Here is a 25,413-nt window from a genome sequence, read left to right on the forward strand (position 1 = left end):
TTTCTTGAGTTTTGAGAGTTCCTTATATACAGCTTAAGTATCTATAAATTTAAAAATCTTTCTTCAGCCTAGAGTGCCTTTGCCTTATAACTCTAATTTCTTCTCTTACTATTTTGAGATATGGCAGAGAGAAAGAGTATAATAGGGAGGTTGGAGGGAGTACGCAGCCATGAAACATGAGGGCTGTGTTATCTGACACCCTGAGAAAGCTAGGTGACCCTGACTGGTAGAATTCTCTGCTATATCTCCTCACCTTGCGAGCTGTACTTAGCAGAATGCCTAGGGCAATAGGTACAGAGATACCTATTAAATGACAAGCAATAATTTTAAAACATTGATTAAACGTTTTAAAGAACTAGGCTTAGGAGTATTTGGTTTTTTAACCCTAAGACCATTTCTTCAACTTCAGTAATTAGTATAATAAAAACCTGGCAGATACATGGCACAAAGCTCCAGGCTACAGGCACATAAAATGCAAAACAGAGAAATAGAGGAAGACAATGGCTGAGAATCTGATCAAGAATAAAGCTCCAAAATAACAGAATTATTTTATTTGTACCTCACAGGTAAAAACAGATAAATCCCTGTCTTTGTAATGATCCTGCCCGTGCCTATTTTTCTAATGCATTCATTATACTTCTGCATCATTCTTTTAAGCTAAAGTATAACCACTCATTTTTCAGCACTTCTTAATCAGTTATTACCTCTAAGATTGGCAACTAAAGTAATTCATTCCTCAGCAGGCTCAAATCCTCTTATTCATTTCAGATGCTAAGAGTTTACTTATGGCATCTTCCTATGAAATTCATGATCATTTCTTTATGAATTCACACATGATCATGATCATTAAAACTGGAAAGGAATAATTAACATTTAAATTGGAAATAACTAATTATATGGAAAAGAATGCTATTCAAAAGAGAGCCATCAGCCGGGCATAGTGGCTCACACCCATAATCCCTGCACTTTGGGAAGTCAACGTGGGAGGATTGATTGAGCCCAGGAGTTCAAAACCAGCCTGGGCAACATAGTGAGACCCTGTCTCTACAAAAAATTAAAAATTAAAATTAAAATAAAATAGGGTCAACCCAGCATAAAAAGAAAAAAAAATGAAGTTTCAGTAAAAGACATCACTAATGAATAGTATTTCAGAGCTGGACCTAGATCTACCAGTGCTAACTTCATCTTCTCATTCTATTAATGAGCACGTTCTAACATTCTAAGAAGAAAGGATTGTGTCCTACAGTTTAAATCTCTCTATCTCTTGGGCTGAGGCTGGACAAAAAATTAATGAATGAAAGGCTATGGGAATAAATGAATGAGTGAATAAATAAGTATTCTTCTAAATAATGGTCATAAAGCTAGTTAGTGGCAGAGTCAGAAATAAAACCCAGTTCTCCTCCTTTTTTCTTCTATGGTAACTTCTTGGGTAAATTCATAAGTTGTACCTACATTAGCAGTTTAGTTAGTTGTCAGGAGAACAGCAATCTTACCAAAATCACTGAGTGACCTTAATTGTGTTTTTCTTTTTCCCATTATGCTTTAAGACAAGCAAACAAAAGAAAAGAATGAAAAGTGCCAAGTGGGATGTCATAAGAAAATTGCACTGTAGCCAGATCACACATAGAAAATGACAGAAAAAGGGTAGGCAGAGATGGCTCTGTGATTTTCTTCTCACTCTCACCTGATCTAAGAGATATAAAAGGTACAAAGTTAGAATGCATTAGCTGTCAAATCAACAATATTCTATTAGAGGCACACACTTCTCTTAACAATGGAGCCATTTTATAACCACAGGCTGACATGGTCCACAACCAGAGGAACAAGAGGTAGCAAAGATCAAGGACAGGCTATAATGTGATAATGGGGACAATATACTTACTCTTCCAGAAAGTGCTGTTGGGGTCCTATAATAGAACCTGGCCGGCATATTCTAATCCAAGCAATTATTTCAGCGTGTGTAAACCTGTAGTGTTTCATTACATAACAGGCTATCAATGTCCCTGTTCTTCCAAGACCAGCTGTAAGAGAGGGAAACAGAATAAGAAATATAAAGTCTAGCAAATACTCCCACAAAAACACTGAAATCAAACCAGAAACTGCTCTGCATTCAAGTGTAATGATAGTATCAACAGCTAATAAACATAACTGCTATCATGTAAAACTCATTTCTTCTTTAAACAATGGAAAGGGCAAAATGAAGCTGCCATAGATTTGGGGGCAAGAAAGTGATGTGAAAAAAAGCAAATGGGTCTGGCAGCAGCATCACTGGCTGGATTGGAAAAGCCAGAGATGAAAGCAAGAGAGATGAGATGGAAGGCAGGGGCAGGGAAGCAAGAATGGCTGAAGGAGGTTGGGATGAGGATGGAAAGGGATGAGGCCGAGCAAATGCAATAAAGAGGAAAAGATGAATTAGAAATCCATTAGGACTGGGTCACAGGGAAAGTTATAGGCAAGCGACATTTCTGACCTAGAAAACTGGCACAATGTTGACTTCATCCATGAAAACATTTAGTTAGAAAAAGAAATAAGGAAAAAAAAAGTGTGTATGTGCGTGTGTGTGTGTGTGTGTGTAAAACAAAACAAAGTAGGGGAACGTTGATAGTTTCATTTTTTACATGTTCAAGAATCTTTTGCTTTTGAGGGGACCTTTGTCAGCGTTCCCTGACCAAACAATAAAGGTGGTTTCCTCTTATCTCCCAGTACTTGGGAGCACACAGTACTTCAGCAAATCTAAGACTACCGTCGTGTAGCATCTAAGTTCCACTAAGAAAGAAAAAAATTAAACTATGACACACTCTCAATTTTAAGATGAATTCTAATTTCAGAAATGTTAAAATGTGAAAAAGGTATGTCTTTAAATCAGTGTTCCTCAACCTTTTTTACAGTATTGTTCCTTCCAGGGGCCTCTTTAGATATTTTATTCCTAATCAATCCAAATGAAATTTCACTGTCACAGATAGACTGCATATCTGTTTATGTAAATCTGTGCTTTATATAAAAAAAAAAAAAAAAAGTTTTTCATCCCGCCAAAACAACAATTTTGTCCCCTTGGGGGCAATATTCTTGGATTGAGAATATATATTGAAAATGCAAATTAAAGGACAATCAATCTGATGTCTACAGATGCCTGACATTTCCTTCCTATTAACCCTTCCTTTTTTTTGTTTTTTAGACTGAGTTTCGCTGCTGTTGCCCAGGCTGGAGTGCAATGGCGCGATCTCGGCTCACCGCAACCTCCGCCTCCCAGGTTCAAGCGATTCTCCTGCCTCAGCCTCCCGAGTAGCTGGGATTACAGGCATGCACCACCATGCCCAGCTAATTTTGTATTTTTAGTAGAGACAGGGTTTCTCCATGTTGGTCAGTCTGGTCTCGAACTCCTGACCTCAGGTGATCTGCCCTCCTTGGCCTCCCAAAGTGCTAGGATTACAGGCGTGAGACACAGCTCCCGGCTAACCCTTCCTTTTTAAGAAGTATTCATACTCTGTTTTATTAGATGAGGTGTGTGTATGTTCTGTTTTAATCTGAAGGGACTCTTGTCCCAGATCAAACATCAATGTTCTTTAGAGGGGTGAGGTTTAATTATGGTCTCAGTGGGGCTCCCCATTGTTTACGATTAAGAGTTCTGAGTAATTTGCCTTCTATTTCACCCAGTGCCTATCATTGTTAATTCCCTAGATGCCTGGCAAGACTACAAGAAACCGTATAGATAAAACACAGGTGACATCCTGGAGCAGAAGCCAGAGCCCAGTGAGTTTCCAGAGTTCTTCCTTCAAGTCACCAATTTGGGTGTCTATCTGGAGAGAAAAGGGCCTTCCTTATGGAGACAACACTGTCTCTCACTGCTCCCCGCTGCGCAAAGACCTGGATGGCTCCCTCACTTAGGCTCCTGTTCACACTCACAACCAAGAAGGAGGTGCAGGAAATTTTCCAATTTCTCTGAAACTAAAGCAGCTTCCCCCTTTTAAAAAAGAGTCTATAATTTTGATCTATAAAAAGAACGTACTTAGCACTCAATAGTTAGGAGCTCTTACCACAACTGAACAGAATAGGAACATTTCACTAAGTTTCTATAAAAACTTTAACAAAATTTTTAAAGCATTTGTAATTAAAGGGCTCCCTGCCACAGCATGACAAGATGTTGAAAAGTGTTCTATTTATACCAAGTCAAACACCAATTGCTTTACAGTTCCAGGCATTTTCTGAAAGCCCTATAGAACATCAATAATCACATACTGGAATATCACAACGTTGCTGTATTTTAGATTATTACTTGTGGTAGAGAATTTCAAGAATTGATAGCCATCTCTTTTATCAACCACAAAGTGAAATGCAGATATTGAAATGTAATTCCCAGCAAATTGTTTTCTAGTTTATCTCTGTATAAAATACTTTATGTTGAGGTACAACATATTCATTCCCTTTTCAGTAGCTACCAAAGTTCATCTGACATAGGAAAGATTCTTTCTCCCTCCTTCTTTTAGTTCAATTAAAAGACTGAGTGCTGCTTGAATTCCCAGAAAATTAAGCTGACTTAATTAGGGCAGATGTCAAAATAATTAACAAGCCTATAGTAGATAATTATGCTGTGAAAAGCAATAGAGCTGTAATTAAACCAAAGGTGTAATCCCTATAAAAGAACCCTCTATGTGTGTGCAAGTGGAAGAAAATGAAATAACACTCTCAAAAAGACAAGACCACATGTAAATGTGACCGTCCTATACAAGAACTGAATTCAATGTTAAAGGTTCTGATTTAATATAAAAACATCTACAATACAGACCAGGTACGGTGGTTCACACCTGTAATCCCAGCACTTTGGGAGGCTGAGGCAGGTGGATCATCTGAGGTCAGGAGTTCAAGACCAGCCTGGCCAACATGGCAAAACCCCATCTCTACTAAAAATATAAAAAATTAGCCAGGAGTGGTGGTGGGCACCTGTAATCCCAGATATGTGGGAGGCTGAGGCAGGAGAATTGGTCGAACCCAGGATGCAGAGGCTGCAGTGAGCCAAGATCACGCCATTGCACTCCAGCCTGGGTGACAGAGCGAGACTCTCTCGAAAAAAAAAAGAAATCTGCAATATAAAATAAATACATATATTTTTTAAAAGGTAAACATTCACAGGTCAAGGATATAGAGAAAATATCTGTAGTAAGAATATTTGCCAGGCGCGGTGGCTCAAGCCTGTAATCCCAGCATTTTGGGAGGCCGAGACGGGCGGATCACAAGGTCAGGAGATTGAGACCATCCTGGCTAACACGGTGAAACCCCATCTCTACTAAAAAATACAAAAAAAACTGGCCGGGCGAGGTGGCGGGCGCCTGTAGTCCCAGCTACTCGGGAGGCTGAGGCAGGAGAATGGTGTGAACCTGGGAGGCGGAGCTTGCAGTGAGCTGAGATCCAGCCACTGCACTTCAGCCTGGGCGACAGAGCAAGACTCCGTCTCAAAAAAAAAAAAAAAAAAAAAAAGAATGTTTAACACCAGAGAGTTTTATTTGCACAAGGTCTCTCAGGTGAGAAATACTATCAAGAAACACTGAGTTTTAATGAAAGCTTTGCAGTTCTTCTCCTTTGAATTTGTCAATCCAAGATATGGATGGCTAACCCACAGAAAAACTCTATGGCGTACTAATTAAAAAAAGTACTTGAACTAGGAAATAAGGCCAAATTAATCTCAGGAAAAAATACAATTTTTTTTTTTTTTTTTTTGAGACGGAGTCTCGCTGTGTCTCCCAGGCTGGAGTGCAGTGGCATGATCTCAGCTCACTGCAAGCTCCGCCTCCCGGGTTCACGCCATTCTCCCGCCTCAGCCTCCCAAGTAGCTGGGACTACAGGCGCCCGCCACCGCGCCCGGCTAGTTTTTGGTATTTTTAGTAAAGACGGGGTTTCACCATGTTAGCCAGGATAGTCTCGATCTCCTGACCTCGTGATCCACCTGCCTTGGCCTCCCAAAGTGCTGGGATTACAGGCTTCAGCCACGCGCCTGGCCAAAAAATACAATTTTTATGGCACAAAACTAAACTTTGAAAGAGAAGATAGGATTATTTCCTGCTAAGCATTGATATAAATGTTCCCATTAGCTCTCAAGTTCTACTGATGTTTAAAATACGTGACATGTGGGCTTTTTCTTGGACCTGGGCAATGATGAACAAAATGCAATGGAAAAGCAAACAGGGTGCAAATGAATCACATGGGGACAAGCCAACACACTGCCACCCCACTGTGGCCTGAAAGGAGTACCCACAAATGAGCCAGCAAGTGACACTTTCCTAACAGACTCCAAGCCAGAGACAAGATATCCCACAAAGCCAGGGCCCATCCTGCTAGCCAACGGGGAGGTTAGGGAGGGAGAGCTCTGTCCACCCAGGAAGAGGGAGCCTGGCGTGGGGAGCCCTCCTCCAAACCCAGGCCACGTGCTGCTCATTTCCATCTCTCCGGGTCTCTGGGAAACCGCAGCTTCCCATTTCTGCTCACATGTTCACAAAGTACCTCCACCTACTCAAATCTTAAACATAGAAACAAGGGCCTACAAAACGGCATTTTAATTTCTGTCAGAACCAAAGCCATACTCGTCTGAATAAGTCAGTTACAGCAGCACTAGGCACATGAAAAGAACAGCACCCTCCCCAACACCTACTAGATGATTAGCATAAAATGAGAGGGAAACCAGGTCTAGCTCCAAAACCACGAGCACAGCACCACCCAGCGACACTAGGAGGAGCTGCACTTGAGGAACTCAAGGCTCCAGCCCAGGGCGGCCCAAGTGATTTCTCCTCGCTGAAACCAAAGACCCAGTAAAATATCTGGAGTATTTCCAGTATTATCCACACTGAAAGATGTGGAGTGGAATGGATTTTGAGCCTCCTCAAAGTCTAACAACTAAGCTTAAAGCAAATGGCATGTCATATTTTCTGAGTAGCTGATATGGGGTTGCCAGATAAAATACAGAATGCATGTTCCTTGCAATATTTGGGACATACTTATACTTTTTGTTTTAAAAGTATTCCTTGTTTCTCTAACATTCAAATTTAATTAGGCAGCCTGTATTTTTATTTGCTAAATCTGGCAATCCTAAACCTTCTATACTCTGAACAACTCCTGCCCCAAAGTATCCACCTCCAGAGATCAGAGATTTGCAAAACCAACTCTTTAAGTTCATTCCAAGAGGCAGCATTGTAAGCTAGCCGATTGTCCCTAGCAACAGGCATGGAAGACACTCTGCTCCATGAAGCCAAAGACTAGCAGGGGAGGGATGGGCAGAGACTGGAATGCGGGTCCAGACAACTGGGTCACAAAACAGAACCACAACAGTGCAAGAGGATGGGGAAGAGATGAGCCAAAAAAACAAAGGAGAGAGGAAAACTAACAACCCTTGCCTCTTGAGGATTTCACCTGTTTAAAGGTGTTCCTGCAGCCTAAGGACACTGCTACTGTAATTTCCCCTCATTGTAGCACGTGGGCCTGGAAAGGTAAGGTCTGAAAAACTGGCATATCAAGAAAGCCACACCACCACCAATTGTCCACACCCAAGCAATCATTTCTTTAAGAAGGGGTTACTAAAATGAGTTTGTGTGCCAGTTGTCTCAAATTAAAAACCTCATTGTGTTCTAAGACACTAAACAGGTTTTGTTTTATTATTTGCTCTTCTTTGGCCTGTCCCTTGGATAAACGCAGCCACCACCACGGAGGCCTTGCACACACCTTTGCAGTGAACGGCGATGGCCCCTTCGGTGTTCTCACAGATGTTCAGGAACCTTCGCACGATGTTGTCACTGGGTGTGCTGCCATCTATGAAGAAGAGGTCATAGTGCTCGAAGCCAGCGTCTGTGAAGCGCTTTGCCTCATAAATCTTTTTGTTCAGCCTCACAACTGCAGTCACATTATGCTTTTTGAAATAAGGAAAGTAGGCTTCAGGAGCGTGAAGAGGATAACCTAAAGGAAGAAAGGAGCAGTAAGCAAAAGGCATACATTTCATCTTCCATAACCCAGAAATACAAAACTCTCAACAATGAAGTATGTAAATCTCAACAAAGCTTGGGAGGAAAGTGTGTTGCGTGAGAGAAAAGGTCACAGCAAGCTCCTAAAAGCATCAATCTTCATAACTGTAAGCACCACAGGAGGTTAAAAAGAAAACTTCTCTAAGTACTGGAAATACATCATTAAAGTTCAAAATCTCAACTCTAGATTTGAATCCTGGGAGCACACTCTTCCGACTCCCAAAACAAAGGCATTCTTGAAGTACTTGAATGTGCATAACAGACCTAGAATGGTTCTTGGTGACTTTATTCTCCCTTGAGCTTTATTCGCCAATTTACAAATATTTTTCAACTACAGCTAAAGCTTTTTTGCCATATGTATAGTTTTAATTTGTAGTACAATGCTCCCCAAAAGCAATTATTATTAAGTACCTACTATGTACAAGTCACAATTGCATATCATTTCAAATTCTCAAAACCATCTCTTAAGAATGGCTAACTCCATTTAACATATTAAGAAACTAAAAGAGGGAGTGTTGGGGAGATATTGGTCAAAGAAAACAAAATTTCAGTTAGAAAGGAGTATGTCCCAGAGATGTATTGTACAACACGGTGACTATAATAATTTTAAAGTCATTTAGAAAGAAGAATTTAAGTCTTCCCACCACAAAAAAAAAAAAATGTGAATACTTAAGTAAAACCTGACTTAGCCATTCTACAATGTATACATATTTCAAAACTTGTTGTACACCATAAATATATAATTTTTATCAATTAAAATAGAAATATTTTTTAGTTAAAAACAAAAAGAATAACTTTTGTGGATACCTCCTTTGTTTGAGGGAGGAAGATGCTCCGTCTTTAAACCCCCTTTTATTTTTGAGCGGCTCCACCATCGTGTGAGTATTCCTGGGAGCTACGCAGTCAGCTGGGTTACAGACCTAGCCTTAGCTAATCAGCCAAGGCGACCACTGGGGGCGCTGGCCATTGCAGGCCTTGCTTGGCAGCTCCAAAGGTTCAGGGGACTAAGTTCCCAGCACACTGATGGCCACATCTGTAACCCATTCAGGATTCACTGAGCCCTAACATACCAGCTGAGTGAAATTATCTCAGTTGGAACCCATTCACGATGGTAGGTTCCAGGGGTGGCGGCAGCCAGCAAAGTGAACCAGACTGTTTCCGTGCTGTGTCCTTGGCTGTATTTCCTGCTGCCTTGGATCCCTGTTATGCTAGTCAGCTCTCGGCTCCAAGCCAACTCTCTAATGCTCTGTGACACTGGGGCCGGAGTCCATATACATCCTACATTTCCCAGACTACCTTTCTATCTGACTTCCTATTGGATGTAAAAATGGGAGGCACTAAACTGCAACCTGAGGAGGAGGAAGAAACTTCTTCCTGTCCTCCTGGCAGCATCACTTCAGCAGCAGAAAACAGGAGCAGCCAGAGCTCTCAGCTTACTTTGGCTCTCATACCACCATCCTGCTGCACTCACCTCTGAGGCTGGAGCCCTCACGGTCTCCACTCCTCAGCCCCCAAATCCAAACACCAGCTGTGTGGCATTCCCTTCAGAGGTTAGAGCACCAACCTTCTGGCTCCTCCTCAAAGCTCCCAGGTTCTGCTAACTCCACTTTTGTCCCTTTCGTCCCCCCAGCCTTAAAGGTACTAGCTGTTTTCTCCAACATATTCTGGTTTCTTCAGTGTTGCCTTTTTACTTTTTAGTCTTTTTTGAAACAAACTCCTTGTATTAAATTCTTTATGTTTGAAATGCCTGGTGTGGTTCCCATTTTCCCACTTGGGTCCTATTCATCTTTTAAGCCTAGTTCTCCAGCCTTCTCTTAAAGTCTATGAGCCACCCAACATATTCCAAAAACTGCCTTTACCAGAGTTAGACAGCCCTAACTGGTACACTTGGCCAGGTCACACAAAGGATGAAGACAGACTTGGAAGGCAGGACCAATTAATCCACAGCTCAGATATGTGATTTTCACAGGCCATGTTGCTTTTGAGCAAAGAGGTAATACAGAGCTTATTTAAAATCTTCTTTGTAGAAACAAAAACATATACAAACATGGAGAAAACACGCTTTTCTAACTGCAAAAATCAAGTCTGTTTTCCTAGTTGGTTTATTTGCTCATATTATTTCCCTGCAACAGATTTATAGCCTAAAGCAAAAAGAGAACTGTAGTTGGCATTAAGAAATAACAATTTTTCTATCATGTGAGGAATGGGGAGGAGAAGGGCTCATAAACACCTGGAAAGCCCGCCCTGGGTGTGGCGGTCTGGTGAAAGCTTCTCCCTCCTCCCTCCAGGTTGCTAGCATGCCTGGGACCGCAATTGCCTGGCCCCTTCCTCCCTGCAACAAAGGCTGCAAGAATCTCTCCTTTCATATATGAATTTCCATCATGAGTAAATGGCAGCATAGCTAATATGCCTAAATAGAATATTAAGAGAAACGATGTATATCTCTTTTGAGAAAAAAACACTGGACAGAAATTGTCCAAATATGGCAACAGGGCACTGAAATAACAATAACAACAATAATTGTACCTAACATTTATCAAGCACTTACTATGTGCTAGCCACTATGCTAACTGCTTTATGTGGATCATCTCATTAAAACTTGCAATTACTCAATTTCTGGTGCCTGGAAAAGCTGGCCCATACACATACAACTAGTAACAGGTGCAGCCAGTATTTCAATCCTGACAGTCAGATTCCAACACCCGTGCTGGGGCTAATTTCAAGTAAGATGCAACTTGATTCTATCTGTTAAGGCTCCAAATAAGAACATGATATGAGCATGAGCGGTTAGAGTTGGTGAGCAGGTTTTACAAAAACCCGTAAAACTGTTCAGAATAAATTATAACGAACAGTGGAAATGTCCTATGACCTGTGAACAACTGTGTGTGGCTTTTACGGATGTACGTGGGTGCTTTTTGTGAGAGACTGGTTTTAGCAAAGTGTGAAATGTGCCGACCCAGAGCTGATGGAGCCTTCATCCGACCCTTACTCCATCTGGCCACAAGATGGTGCCCAGCCATCACTGAACCACAACAAAGTCCTGGAGTTGAGCTGACCAAACACACGAACAGGGTATCAGAGTCAAAGAGATTTCTTTATTCATCTCTTCCCAGGTCATTTCAAAGTTCGAAAACTGACGAACAGCAGAGTCAAATGACTAGTCCGCTCAGTCATTATTAAAAGTAAAAACTACAAAATGAGCAGGCAAATGTAGAAAGACATAAAATCTGTTGATTAGGCTAGTTAATGATAAAAATGTAACCATAATACCTGCTATCTAATAAACGCCTATTATGTGTGCCCGATACTCTGCAAGGCACTTCATATAACATCTCTAATCCTCACTAGGTGCCTGCAGTGAGCATCATATTTCTCCCACTGTGATATACAAGAAAACTGATGCTCAGAGAAGTTGTGGAACTCACTGAAGCTCACGCCGCCAAAAAGGAATGGAGCCAGGCTTCAGCATGCCCAGGCTCTTTACTAAACGGGACACTGGGCTTCTCTCATTAAAGGAGCAGGCTAATGCCTCGAATTGTTAGGATTCTCAGTCTGAAGCTATCTTTCTGTGTGTGTAACAGAGTGTGTGAATGTGTGTGTGTGTTTAAACAGAAATGAGAATGACAGTGACACTTAAGAGACATTTTTACAGAAAATCTGAAATCCAAAATATCTGTTTCATTCTGTTGTTATCCATCACTTATCAATTCAAAATTGTTTAACAAAAAAAAAAGTAGGGTTCTTCTCTTCCCCACTGTCAAAACAATGTGAATCAAAATGGCTAAAAGAAACTCCTAGTGTTCCCTGTTGACACACACACACACTTAAGGCTCTTATAATACATTCTGCCCAGATCCCAAGATTTTACAGCTTCCTTTAGCTACCTCCTAGCAACAGCTTTTTGATCATTTTTTTAAAACCTCAGCTTTTCTACCAACGAACCTCTAAAATGACTTTCAGCCTCCTCAGAAAAACAAAGGTTTCTCAATTCAAAAAAAAAAAAAAAAATTACCAAGATGTCACTGTAATTGGATCAGGTTTATTAATTCCATCACAAAATTATTTTCTCAACTTCAAAAACAATTTACAAAGTTAAAGTCCTTTACAAAAAAATATAGTGAAGCTTCTAGTGAATATCAGATCTTAAAATGGAAATTCCAGTAAAATAGCAATATTTTACCAATGGCAGTCTTAAATGAAATTGTTCTAGGCATCATAAAAGCTAACAAAGATGAAATAAATGTACATTCAGACTTTTTTATGTCAATATGAGAGGGCACAATATATGCATAGACTAAAATATGCATATAGAGCAATATCTTAAAGGGATTATTTCTTGATTATATTATGTTTTTAAAGAGCTTTACTCTTTATATTGCTTAAACTTTCTAGAGTGAGTGTGTACATCCTCTATAATAAAATTTAAAAGAACACAGAATTCAGAATTAAATAGACCAATGTTTGAATCCACATGCCAACAATTACTGGCCTATGAACCTGGACAAGTTAGGTAATTCCTGTACGCCTCCAGCTTCTTTTCCATAAAATAGATCCCACCTGCTCCAGAGGGTTGTTCTGATCATTAAATAGATGATGTGTGTGTAAGAGACTTAGCACCCTTCCTGGCAGGTAAGCGAATGGTAGCTATAATTTTTCCCCTTATTAAATACAGGACCAAAAAATGTTTTAAGTATTTTTGCCACTTATAACTTATTATACAAAATATGCATATCCTTCTATCTAGTGATTCTATTTCTAACAATTTAGAGAAGAAACTACAGCTGCAAAAAGATGTATGAACATCTATGCCAACCACAGCAGTTTTTAAAAAGTGAAAAACTGTTCATCTGGTTAAATAGATGATGAAATTTAAAAAGAAAAAAAAGAATAAGAATAAGTGAAAAACAACTTAGATCTCATTCAAAAATAAATTAACAAGCTGGGCTCAGTGGCTTAAATCTGTAACGCTAGTGCTTTGGGAGGCAGGAGGATCGCATGAGCCCAGAAGTTCAAGATCAGCCTGGGCAACATAGAGACCTCATCTCTACTAAAAATTTAAATAAAAAAAAAAATTCTGCCAGGTATGGTGGGACGTGCCTTGTAGTCCCAGCTACTTGGGAGGCTGAGGCAGGAAGATAATTTGAGGACAGGAGTTCAAGGTTGCAATGAGCTACGATCACACCATTGCACTCCAACTTGGGCAACAAAGCAAGAGCCTGTCTCTAAAAAAACAAAAGCAAAAACCAAAAATAAATTAACACAATATGGCACAGTCATATGGTAGAATAATATGCAATGCAATCATGGAAAATGATTACATGGATCTACATTTACTGCTATAGAAAGAAGTCGTGATATGTTAAGGGAAGAAACCTGGATGTAAGATAGTAACTATGTTATGATCCCACTTTTGTTAAAAAAAATAATAATATTTTTAAAATGCATGCATCCATAGAATACACAAAGTCTATATACATAAAAACATTTTAAATGGCTTTTACAATTATACCTCTCAATTTCTCGTTAAGAAAGCATAGTCAAACACTTGAATCACAAATGGTGAAAGTCTTTTGACCTTGCCAAATACCCAACAACAAAACTACTACTGAAACAATATCCCTACTAACATTTCCTGGGCCTGAGTCAGGTAATTTGCACAGAAAGCAGGTTTAATCAGTCTTATATTGAAAGGCCAACTGTCAGAAAGCAGTTTCCTCGGGTTTTCAACATGTAATTCCTAACAACCCAAAATGACAGAGGTTAATTATTGAATGTCCAGACCAAAAAAGATTATTTAGCAAGCTTATAAGTGAGAAGATCAAATTCTGGCTTCACCAGGGAGGTATTCTGTTTGTGAGCTTAACTCTCTAGACCTGGATTGCCCATCCACACAGTAAAATCATGATTCAAGCAGAGTTCCCTATTAGATATGTCACAGGTATGAAATGATAAGCATATTTATGAAAGCTCAAATTATAAAACCTAAATGCATAAATAACAATATGCAATGAAACTACATTCTAGAATATTATGATTAAAGAAAAATAAATCTTCTTTTTTTTTTTTTTTTTTTTTTAAGAGACAGGGTTTTGCCATGTTGCCCAGGCTGGCCTCGAACTCCTGGCCTCGAACTCCTGGCCTCAAGCAATCCTCCCACCTCGGCCTTCCAAAGTGCTGGGATTGTAGGCACATGCCATCATGCCCAGCTGAAGAATAGATCTAGACGAAGGGTTTCAAGTTAGGTTCCCTCAGAACACTTGTATTCCACCTCTATGATCAGATAGAGAGAGAGAAAAGGATGGGGAGTGGGGCGGGAAGCTAATCTGTTCATGGACACTTTTCAATTTTATCCACTTCTCTTATAAATTATTCTTGAACCTCTGTTGTCTATCATTACTTGTCTTCTAGGGAATGTTAGTAGATAGAAAAAATTAGTAAGTACAAAATATGTATTAATGGGAAAACTTGCAGAGCTGATCATGTTTTATTCAAAAGGTTTATTTTTAGTTTTGCTTTTATTTTTTTCCTAAATATGTATGCCCATGGCAATAAATATGCTGCAAACAAGTAGTTTAACCACTGTCAGCCGGAAAATTGTACTTAGTTGTCACAATGGAACTAAGTGTATCAGTGTAGTGGCAATGTTTAGGAGCCCTCCTGTGGTTTGGAGTACCAGTTCTGCCTATTACTTTGTTACCTTGGGCAAATTCCCTACTAATAAGGCTCAGTTTACTCTTCCCTAAAATGGAGATAACAATATCTATATCTCATAGAGTTGAGTGTTAAAAGAGATAATGCTGTAATTTGTGTAACTAACACCCAAGTATTCAATAAATGACACACTGTCTTCACCATCATTATTCAACATGGTGTTACCCAAAGAATACCTTCATGTGTAGCACTCTACCAACAAATAAATCTGAGAACCACTGAAAGAATACAGCAATCTGTTTATAAGTTTGACCGGTTTGTTTCTCAGATTCTTCTCTAATAATTGGGGGTCAGGTAAAGTGAACATCCTATTTATGGCAAGCTAAAAATTTGTTAAGTTCTAAAACAGTGATTATAGCTCCACCTACTGGAAATACAATATTTAACACACTAGTCACCACTGTTCAATTTTTTAAATTGTGAATAAATATTCTTTGGAGAATATTACCAAAGAAAATAATTATCTGAGGAAGTTAAGAAACTTAGAAAGATAAATCAAAATAAATGTTTGGATGGTAAAGGAAAAAAAAACCTACCATTTTCAATTTTGCTTTTAGGATGTGGTCCACTAAATGCTAAAAATTTTCCTGGAACAATCCAGTTGAAGTCACCATTTTCAACTCGCTGGCAGAATTTTGTAAGAAAAGAGAAGAAAAATATTTTATAATTCTTATACAATTTAGGAAACCCTTACAAATTAAACCGCTTTTCACTCTTAGTACTAATTAGACATACATGTAGACAAATATAGCTTAAAATAAAAACATGCACCTGATTCTCAAAATGCTATTTTGGAATTCAGTCTACTTTAGAAAAACTTGTGTCTAGACTGTATGAAACGTTTAGAAACTTTTATTTACAACAGACATATTTTGCATAAAATGTTTGTTTCCCGGCCACTCTACAAAGAAATGAAATTAAAACAAACATTGCTTGTCCTGGCAATAAATAAGAGAAAATGGGAAATATGAACACTTTCCATGAATGTAGTAAACGTATTTTAAACAATGAAAAAAAATCTGTAAATATCAAGCTCATGATGAATACACTTCTAATTTTTTTTCTCTTTTTATAGAGCTGATATCTCTTGTCAATGCCGATTTTTAGAGGGAGAAATGGCAAAAGGCAGGAGTGAGGGATACTGTCACATCCATTCCACAAACCAGAGTCAGACAAGCTGTACTCTGAGGGCTAACAAGACTCAGACAAGTGACATACATAGAGTCAGGTGCTCCTCCACTCCAGCTAATGAGACACCTTGCAGGAAAGCCAACTGAACACAGCTGATCTTCCAATTGAATTTTCATCTCTCTTTTTAAAATGCTGACTTTTTAAATTAAGTTTTTAACTCCTATGAAACCAAAAAAACATGCCTGTTGTCTGACTTTGAGCACCAGTTACCAACCTCTAGTCTATACACGCTAAGAGATCCTCAGAAAAGGTTTAAAGACCAAGAAAGTGGCCAGGCACCTTCCCATGGCTCCATCATCTCCCCCATTTTCTTCCCTTCCCCATGTGCCTTTGAACCATTGGACACTGGGGCATGAGTAAGGTTACCCCAAATTTTGCAGTCATTGGGAGGCATTTGTGCAATGCATCACAAAATATATGTATCACCTCTTTACTTATGCTGTCTTTACCACCGCCTCCCCCTCCCCACCTACCCCTACCCTTGCCTCCCCATCTCCATCCTCAGGGCAGGGAAACAATGTTGTTCTCTTCACTGGGCCATCCATTACTATTCATATAAAAAGCTTTCTCCCCTATTATATGGTAAGGACCTTAATAGTACAAAACTGACCCAAATATAGACTCTGTACTCTACCATAAGTACACAATAAATATTCGTTAAACAAATTGGAATATGGCCATCAAAAAAAACTGCAGCCACTACTTTAACTACTTAAATTGCCCATTATCATTTCCATGAAAATCAAAACTTGGTTATAAAATATAATTGTCATTTTTTAAATGCAGATATTTCTTCCCAGTTACAAAAAGTTATATGTGAAACTGTGCATACCATTTTATAAACATCTGAACTGCATTTAATCTAATCGTAATAAACATAATATCTCCAGCCGGGCACAGTGTCTCATGCCTGTAATCCCAGCACTTTGGGAAGTCGAGGTGGGTGAATCACCTGAGCTCAGGAGTTCGAGACCACCCAGGGCAACATGGTGAAACCTCGTCTCTACTAAAAATACAAAAAAATTAACCGGGTATGGTGGTATGTGCCTGTAGTTCCAGCTACTTGGGAGGCTGAGGCAGGAGAATTGCTTGAGCCCCAGAGACGAACGTTGCAGTGAGCTGAGTTCGTACCACTGCACTCCAGCTTGGGCCACAGTGAGACTCCATCTCAAAGAAAAAAAAAAAAAAATCTCCAAAATGCCCTAAGTAAAATCTAAGTTATTTTATGAGTGTTATGAATTTTATGAATGCACATGTGAAATTAAACCTCAAGTATAGCTTCTATTTATAACAAATAAAGAATCTAATTATGGCAATTAAACATTTGCTTGTTTAAATAAAAGTCTCTAATTAATTATCCAATATCTCTCAAGTAATTATTAAGCTTAAAATAGTATTTGAAAATCCAAGAATAAAGGTATGCACTAATCATCAAGAGACTAAAACCAATTCTTTATGAACAATAAAAGAAAACAGGTTTCTACAGTCACTATTTCTGTATCCTTGACCATCAACCAAGTAGGTTAGATAAACACACTGTGCAATATCTCTTATTTGGATTACAGAAATCCATTTGGTTAAATAGCAACCTTTTATAATTAATCATATGGAGAGAGGCAAGGGACTCCCTAAGATACATTCATTCACAGAACCAAAAGAATATGTTTGCAAATCCTCCTACTCATGAAGATAAATAGAAAATATTGGGTTATATTCAGCAGCCAGGATAAGGTTGATGGAATAAACAAAAAAGATTAGGTCTTAGACCTAAATCTGAGAAAAAAATTAATAAGAAAGTTATAGCTTTTAACCAACTTAATATAATATACGCTTACTTTGGTAGTCTTCCAAAGTTAATATTTGTGCCTTTATTCCTAGTGAATTACACAAATGTCAATATTTATCAATAACAAAACACTTTATATGACACAAATTGGTTTTTCTAATTAAACACACACATACACTTCAAAGAAATCTAGATCAGACAGGAACTTAAGGTACTTTCCAACCCAACCACATTTTATAAACAAATATCTAAGCAACGATGAGGCAAGAGTATGATTTCACCACTTCTGATCTAAAGCCTACTACCTACCAAATACTATGCAAAAAAAAAGACAGATGTTCTTCACTGTAAGAAAAACCCAAAATAAAAAAATCTGAATTCCTCAAAGTGATATATTTAGGTGGTGTTATTCACTATGCCGTAGGATTCTCCAGTCTACAAAAGATTCACAGCTTTCTTTTGAATAGTTCACTCTCTTGGTGCACTCAAAATATAATTTGACTAAAAAACGTGAATTTTTTACAATTCTTTTTTCTTTTTTTTTTGAGATGGAATCTCACTCTGTCACCCAGGCTGGAGTGCAATAGTGCAATCTCAGCTCACTGCAATCTCTGCCTCACGGGTTCAAGCGATTCTCCTGTTTTAGCCTCCCAAGTAGCTGGGATTACAGGTACAAGCCACCAAGCCCAACTAATTTTTTCATATTTTTAGTAGAGACCAGGTTTCACCATGTTGGCCAGGCTGATCTTGAACTCCTGACCTCGTGATCCACCCACTTCAGCCTCCCAAAGTGCTGGGATTACAGGCATGAGCCACTGCGCCCCGCCAATTTTTATGATTTCTACAAAATGCATCTGTGACTCTAAAATAGTCGTCACAAATATATTTTTCAGTCCAAACACTGAAAACTATTTGATCTTTTTACTACTGTAATAAACCTACAGTAACATAGAAAAAATGGTCTTTGAGGTTGACGATTACAAGATTGATTCCCTTTATCAACAGATGTGTTTTCTAGGAAAACATGCAGAAACAGTTTTGAAGCGCAATTCAACATTCATTTAAACATTTGCTGAGACTTTATTATATATCTAGGACTGTAACGTAGTGTCAAACATGAAACAATACAAAGCATTCTCTGTGCTTTTACAGAGTCCAAAGGCAAGTGGGAATGACAAATAACAGTAACAAAAATGGCAGCAAATATGTGGATACCACTGACTCTTTGTTAAGCACTACTGTATTCCACACAACTTAATTATCATAGCAACCCTATGAGGTAGGTGTTATTCTCATCTTTGTTTTATTCATTAAAGAAAAAGTCACATTACACTTTGAAAGTGTGATACTAAAAGTACATAAGAGGAATGACAGTGGCACAAAGACTATTTTGAAATTTAATAAGGTAGAACCACAATGGCTTTTTAAAATCCATTTAAGAAGTGCCTTCTTTATATTTCCCTAACTTCTAAAACAACAAAACAGTGTTGACAGTATAGTTGTATCACAAAAACGCAAACATGCTGTAAGGATGGGCACTTTATGAGCTTAAAGCAAAGTAAATATTTGAATTATTTCGTTTAAGTTGACATGCCATCTGGCTTTAAATAATAATCAAACTCTAGATTATTAATTTAGACTTGCTTTTGAGGGAGATGGTGCGGTGGAGGGAAAAAGGAGTGTCCCATGTGGATGACTGCTTCACCTCTGCTAGCATCAGCTGCACCAGAGAGACGGTAGGTTGGAAAACATGTAGGGTCCCATTCCAACAGTCCAGATCAGTGAACACCTCTGGTGGTACAACAACAGCAGGGTGCAAAACTCCAGTGCACATTTGCAGATGCCACTCCAATGCTCAAGACGCAAAGATGATTTGGAGTCAGCAGCACATACATGGTTGTTGAAACTTGGAACTGGATGCACTCAATCATACAAAGTGTGTATAACCAGAAATCATGAGGCCCTAGAGAACCCCAGCAAATCAATGCGGGCAAAGGAAGAGAAAGGACTTGAGAGGGAGGCTGAGAAAGATGGCTAGCCATGGACGGAGAAGAAATCCAAAAGACAGCACATTATAAATCAGGGAAGGAATGCGAATTAGAGAGCGACCACAGAATAAACCAAGTAGGAAGAAGAACAAGCATAGCCACTTGTCAAAGTGGCTCAGCAAATGTTTAAATGAGCCTTTAAAACTTTAAACATTTGCTGAGTAAAGTTGGTGTAAAGTTGGTGTAAAGTTCTTTACACCAACATGTAAAGAAGGCAGAACAAAGGCTCAGCAAATGTTTAAATGAATGTTGAATTGCGCTTCAAAACTGTTTCTGCATGTTTTCCTAGAAAACACATCTGTTGATAAAGGGAATCAATCTTGTAATCGTCAACCTCAAAGACCATTTTTTCAGCAGGAACAGTTTCAGTAGAGGCCAGACCATAATTAGTTAGGGTCGAGACTGCTCTCTTAAGAAGTTTGGAGATAAAAGAAGGAAAAGATACCAAACAATCATGAAAGAGGAAGAAAAAAAGCCATGGGGAATTGTTTAGGACAGGGTAAGTCTCAAAATATTTTATAGACTTAACCAACGTGATCTTTGAACCAGCAATGGGTGTAAGATACGGAAACACTGGGTCCCCTCACTTTTGCAACTGCAGTGGCCAGGAAGTAATTTTGCTTCCTTAAACGTGAGTATTTAGAGTGGTGTAAAGAACGCTACCAGATGGCTGCAGGAGAATGCTTCTTCTAATAGTCCTTCCAATATTCAAATCGCCAACGGGAGGCGTACTTCCATAACTGCTTCAGGTGGTGAGGACATGCCCACATACTTGCATTCTGGGGACTGCTTGACCCCAGTCCTATGGCAGTCCCATATTTCCAGTTCCATAATCCACCAACATGTAAAGAAGGCAGACCAAGCAGCATCCAGATTACATTTTAGTTCGCTGTACAAATTCTAATCCAAAGTCTTGAAGCATCATAACTTCAGTGTTCAACAACATTGACCCCTGCTGTTGACCCGATGTGACTTGTTGAGAGATGGGAGGCCTAACAAACTTTACTGTTTCTCAAGGTAGGTGCTAAAGAGCAATTGTTAGGACTCTACACAACCTAGTCAATCTGGAAATTTACTTACACAGTGAAGGGTGACAGAGTCAACCTGGAGATAGTCCCCAGTCACATATTAAACTAAATTGATGTTGCATACAGAACTGGTCTTAGATTAAAATATCTAGCAATCTGTGTTGTAAATAACTGACTTAGAAACAAAAAAAAGTCACTCTTGCAGCATAGATTGGCTGCTGATAAAAGAAATATCATTTGAAGAAGTTATCTACCATGGTAAATTTGTCCCTTGGAATATTACTGCAAAATCAGAATGGATTCTTAATTAACATGTTTTAGGCACTTTCCACAGAAAACAGATCATATAAAATATCTTGAAATGTGCTATACTCCTGTTTTTAGTATTTATTCACACATTTATTCATTAGTTCTTTCATTCCACAAATAATGACTGCCCACTATGAGTGTACCGTGCTACTAGGTTACTTATTCAAACAAAGAATAATAAGACACAGTTCCTGCCCAAAATTACCCACAGATACAGGAAAGACACAGATGTGTAAACAGAGTACCACACAAGGCTACATGAGAAGAGCTTCCACGGGGTTGAGAAGGACTTAACAGTCAGCCGTGTAAATACAGTGGACCAGAAAGAAGAGTTGACCAGCAGGAGGAGGGAGCAAGAGCGTTTGCAAAAGCTCAGAAGCCACCACCTGGTTAGCTGCGTGCATTTGGGAAGGGAGTGGAAAAGGACAAGGGTGGAGAAGAAGGACAAGCCCATGTCAAGAAGGGCCTTCTGTGCTATAGTAAGGAGTTTGCATTTCCTCCACACCTTTAGTCAGTGTGGAGCCCATGAAGGGGAAATGACAAAACAGGGGAATGATATAATCAGACTTAATTTTTAAAACCTACACCCTGATAGTAATGTGAAGTCTTGATCGAAGAGGCCTAAGATCCAAGAAAGACCCAATCCCAGGCATCCAGAATGAACCCATGCTTTTTCACAAACAGTTCCCAGATGGGCTACATTGTAATGTGGCTAAAATAATGTGAAATCACTTTCTAGAATAGAAATGGTCTTTCCCCAAAAGAGCACCCTTCAGGTGAAGATAGCAATAATGATAAACTGAATTGCTTGAATGTCTCAGGAACAAAATAGTCCACATTTCAGCCTGTCGTTGATCAGTGAGAAATTTTGTATCACAACTAAATTGATAAGCATAAAAATGGGGGCTTGGGGCAAGACTCAAATATGGCAACTTCTGCAGAATGAGGCACAAGAATACATGGATTCTATGATACCAGGTAACAAGAGTAAAGGCTTTAACCCTACACATGGAGAGATGATATTACTGGTAGCCTCCTAAAAAACAAAAAAGAAAAAGAAACATTGGGCCTAGCAAATATATGGAGCAAACAGGAGGCATTTAATATCTGTTCAACAAATGAACTGAAAAGCTATAAGAATGCGGCCACAAGGAGCATGGTGTGGCTACTTGACTCTCAAATAACAAATGTTCATCCGCACACCATTATTTTTGTAAAACAAAGCTTCCTAACCAGTGTGACCAGAATGGAGTTGCCTGGGCAGACTGGAGCAGCCAGAGTCCCCAGGCCAGTTGCCAACAGCTATGAGCTATAATCACAGGGTGTTGAGCAAATATTATCATTTTCTCCATGTGCCATGATGAAAAAACAAAAGGAAGCCCTGTGTGGTGACTGTTGTAAAGGCAGTAACCAGTGCCTCTGTCATCAGGCCTGCAGGCCAAGTGTGGCTCTAACTTCTGTCAAGACAATGGTAAAGAAGTGGCCTGGATTTGTTCACATTTAAAAGTACAGGATCAAGGCCACAATAGTTTGATATTCTGGAAAATATTCTCATAATTTTGTTTTTCACACCCAAAAAAGGAATGACTTATGGCAGGGGGCAGATAATGGCAGCTAGAAAAAAGCTCAAAGAAAAAAGTCAAAGTACTTTCTCAGTTTTGAAGTTGTTTTTGAACTTTTAGTTTCACCTAATCCCCAAATAGATATTTAAGGAAACTCCTTGAAATTGCATGGGCTGGCCGGGCGCGGTGGCTCAAGCCTGTAATCCCAGCACTTTGGGAGGCCGAGAGGGGCGGATCACGAGGTCAGGAGATCGAGACCATCCTGGCTAACCCGTTGAAACCCCGTCTCCACTAAAAAAAAAAAAAAAAAGAAAAGAAATTGCATGGGCTGAATTTTGAATGGGGTAATAAATGTAAGTCACAGTGATGAGGAACCTCCAATGTTGCCACTGAAGCACCATTTCTCTGCATTTCTTCTCCCAAACCCAACTAAGGACACTGCTACCGCATCACACTTCCATCATCAAACATGGCAAGCTTTCTGGTAAACAGTGGAAAGCCCTTTGGGACAAGCAAAATAACAAACTAAAGACACAACTTCAAATTATCTCTGATAAATAACAACTGCTTACCAGTAGCATCTTGAACGATCACTGGTGTTTGGGCAACATCTTGTTTGGTAAGGACAGCTACCCCCCAAAAAAACAGAAGAAAGCTGACTGAAGGTAGACTCTGCATATGGGTGCCACTTCCAGGTCTTACAAGCAGAGTATTAGACTATACTAGCATTAACCATTAAACTTTACTATTGAAGAGCATAGTTCCTCACATACCTACAGCTACATAATTTAATTGAATGTTCAAGCTCTATCATTTTCATTATTTTTCCCTAGGATAAAAGGTCAACTTTTATTTTTCTGAAGTAGATTTGAAATGGCTAGATTTCAAAGGAGTAAAAGTTCTCAAGGTTCTCAAAGTATATATTCTTTGAGAATACCTTAAGAAGCTGTTGGAGAAGCATAAATGTTTTGACACTGATTCTTAGAGGAAGGTTTTAGACCATCATCTCACAGTTACTTTTCTGGACTTTCCCAGCATACCTGCCCAAATTTCATGTCTGATTGGGGCAAATGTAAGGAACTGCACAGTTCCACAACAGCTTGGTAAAGGACCTGGAAAGACCACATTTTGGAAGATACTTTTGCAAGATGGAAGCCAACACCTGGTGTTGTTTGTCAATACTTAATACAATGGGCCATTTTTAAGTCACACGAAAATAAAGCAAGAGCCTGAGGTATCTCACCTCGAGCTTTCTAAATAGTACAGGGCTTTGAAATTAACTCTCATGTGAACAACAGATCACATGAAGCAAGGAGATATAACCTAGGCTTCATGTCATACTGATGGACTATGACAGTACATTGGCTAGCCTGTCCTTGCAGAATCCACACTCTAGCTACATGTGGCTACTATGCACTTGAAATATAGCTAGTCTAAATTAAGATATGCTATAGTATAAACTACACACTGGAGGCCAGGCGTAGTGGCTCACACTTGTAATCCCAGGACTTTGGAAAGACAAGGTGGGCGGACTGCTTGAGCCCAGGAGTTTAAGACCAGCCTGGGCAACATGGCGAAACCCCATCTCTACAAAAAATACAAAAATTAGCGGGACAACGTGGCATACACCTGTGGTCCCAGCTACTCTGGAGGCTGAGGTGGGAAGACGGCTTGAGCCCAGGGGGTCAAGGCTACAGTAAGCCTAGGTTGCACCACTGCACTGCAGCCTAGGTGACACAGCGAGACCCTGTCTCAAAAAAAGATAATAAATAACAGAAATAAACTACACACTGGGCTTCCAAGGCTTAATTCAAAAAAAAAAAGTAAAATACATATATCATTAATAATTTTTATAGTGCTTACATGTTAAATGCTATTTTAGGTATATCAGTAAATATGTAAACAACATATTTACAACAAGTAAAATGTATTATTTATTTCACTTTCATATTTCTATTGGACAGCACTGCTTTAGACCCTGGAATTGCAGGAGGAAGACGGATATAACCTTTTGCAGGATAGGCAGAGGTTTATCTGTAGACTTTACACAAGTGTTTCCCAAATTCTGTTGACCTCATCACTAGAAGCATTTATAAGTAGCACTCTTTCTGTAAGATTCCCCTTTAATCTTACATAGAGATACAGTCTTATGGGTTTAGGCTTTTTGTTGTTGTTGGGTTTTTTGTTGTTGTTGTTGTTTTGTTTTGTTTTTTGAGCCATACCATTTACTAAGCATACTTTAGTAAAGAAGCGCCTTTGAAAAGTTGCATCTTGAACATCCCCTAATCATCTAAAGTTCAGAGTCTCACCAATTGCTGTCAACAATAAAATTTTGCTTTGAAAACTACACTGCCTTCATTGGAATACTGACTTTACTGGAGCTAATAAAATGTATGAATTCAGCTATTCCACAAGTTCACCAAATATCATACTCACTAGAACAGGGCAAACAGCAAGAGAAATCTGACAGGAAATGACTGGGCCCACAGATTGTCAGAAAAAAGTTCCTTTATTCATTTATTCCTTCAGCAAACATTTAAGAAATCAAGAAATTAAAATTTAAGAAATACCTACCACCTGCCAATCACAATAGTGGTTTTCTATTTTACAGGCTTTATAAAAGAATAGATAAATCACTCTCAAAAAAAGAAACTGTTTGACAACATTTTTCAAATGCTCACCAAAACTGACTGCTCCCCTCCCATCACCTAAATGGTTGTTGTCAAGGTGAAAGCATGACTACCTTCTTGTCAGATTTTTGTTTGTTTGGCTGGTTGG

At 39.1% G+C, this 25,413-nt stretch overlaps 1 protein-coding gene across 3 annotated transcripts in view; it reads right to left on the bottom strand.

Annotated features, from left to right (window-relative positions):
• CDC14A (cell division cycle 14A) overlaps nucleotides 1–25,413 on the bottom strand; it is a 163,590-nt gene that overhangs the window by 48,202 nt on the left and 89,975 nt on the right. For all 3 annotated transcript variants that reach the window (XM_007977818.3, XM_037998112.2, XM_007977816.3), the window contains exons 8-10: nucleotides 15,248–15,335; nucleotides 7,705–7,935; nucleotides 1,883–2,021 (exon numbers count right to left, since the gene is read on the bottom strand). In XM_007977818.3, the coding sequence (XP_007976009.2) occupies nucleotides 1,883–2,021; nucleotides 7,705–7,935; nucleotides 15,248–15,335 (458 nt within the window). The remainder of the gene's footprint in view (nucleotides 1–1,882; nucleotides 2,022–7,704; nucleotides 7,936–15,247; nucleotides 15,336–25,413) is intronic.

This window comes from Chlorocebus sabaeus, chromosome 20 (genome assembly GCF_047675955.1).
Source record: "Chlorocebus sabaeus isolate Y175 chromosome 20, mChlSab1.0.hap1, whole genome shotgun sequence".
NCBI lineage: Eukaryota > Metazoa > Chordata > Mammalia > Primates > Cercopithecidae > Chlorocebus > Chlorocebus sabaeus.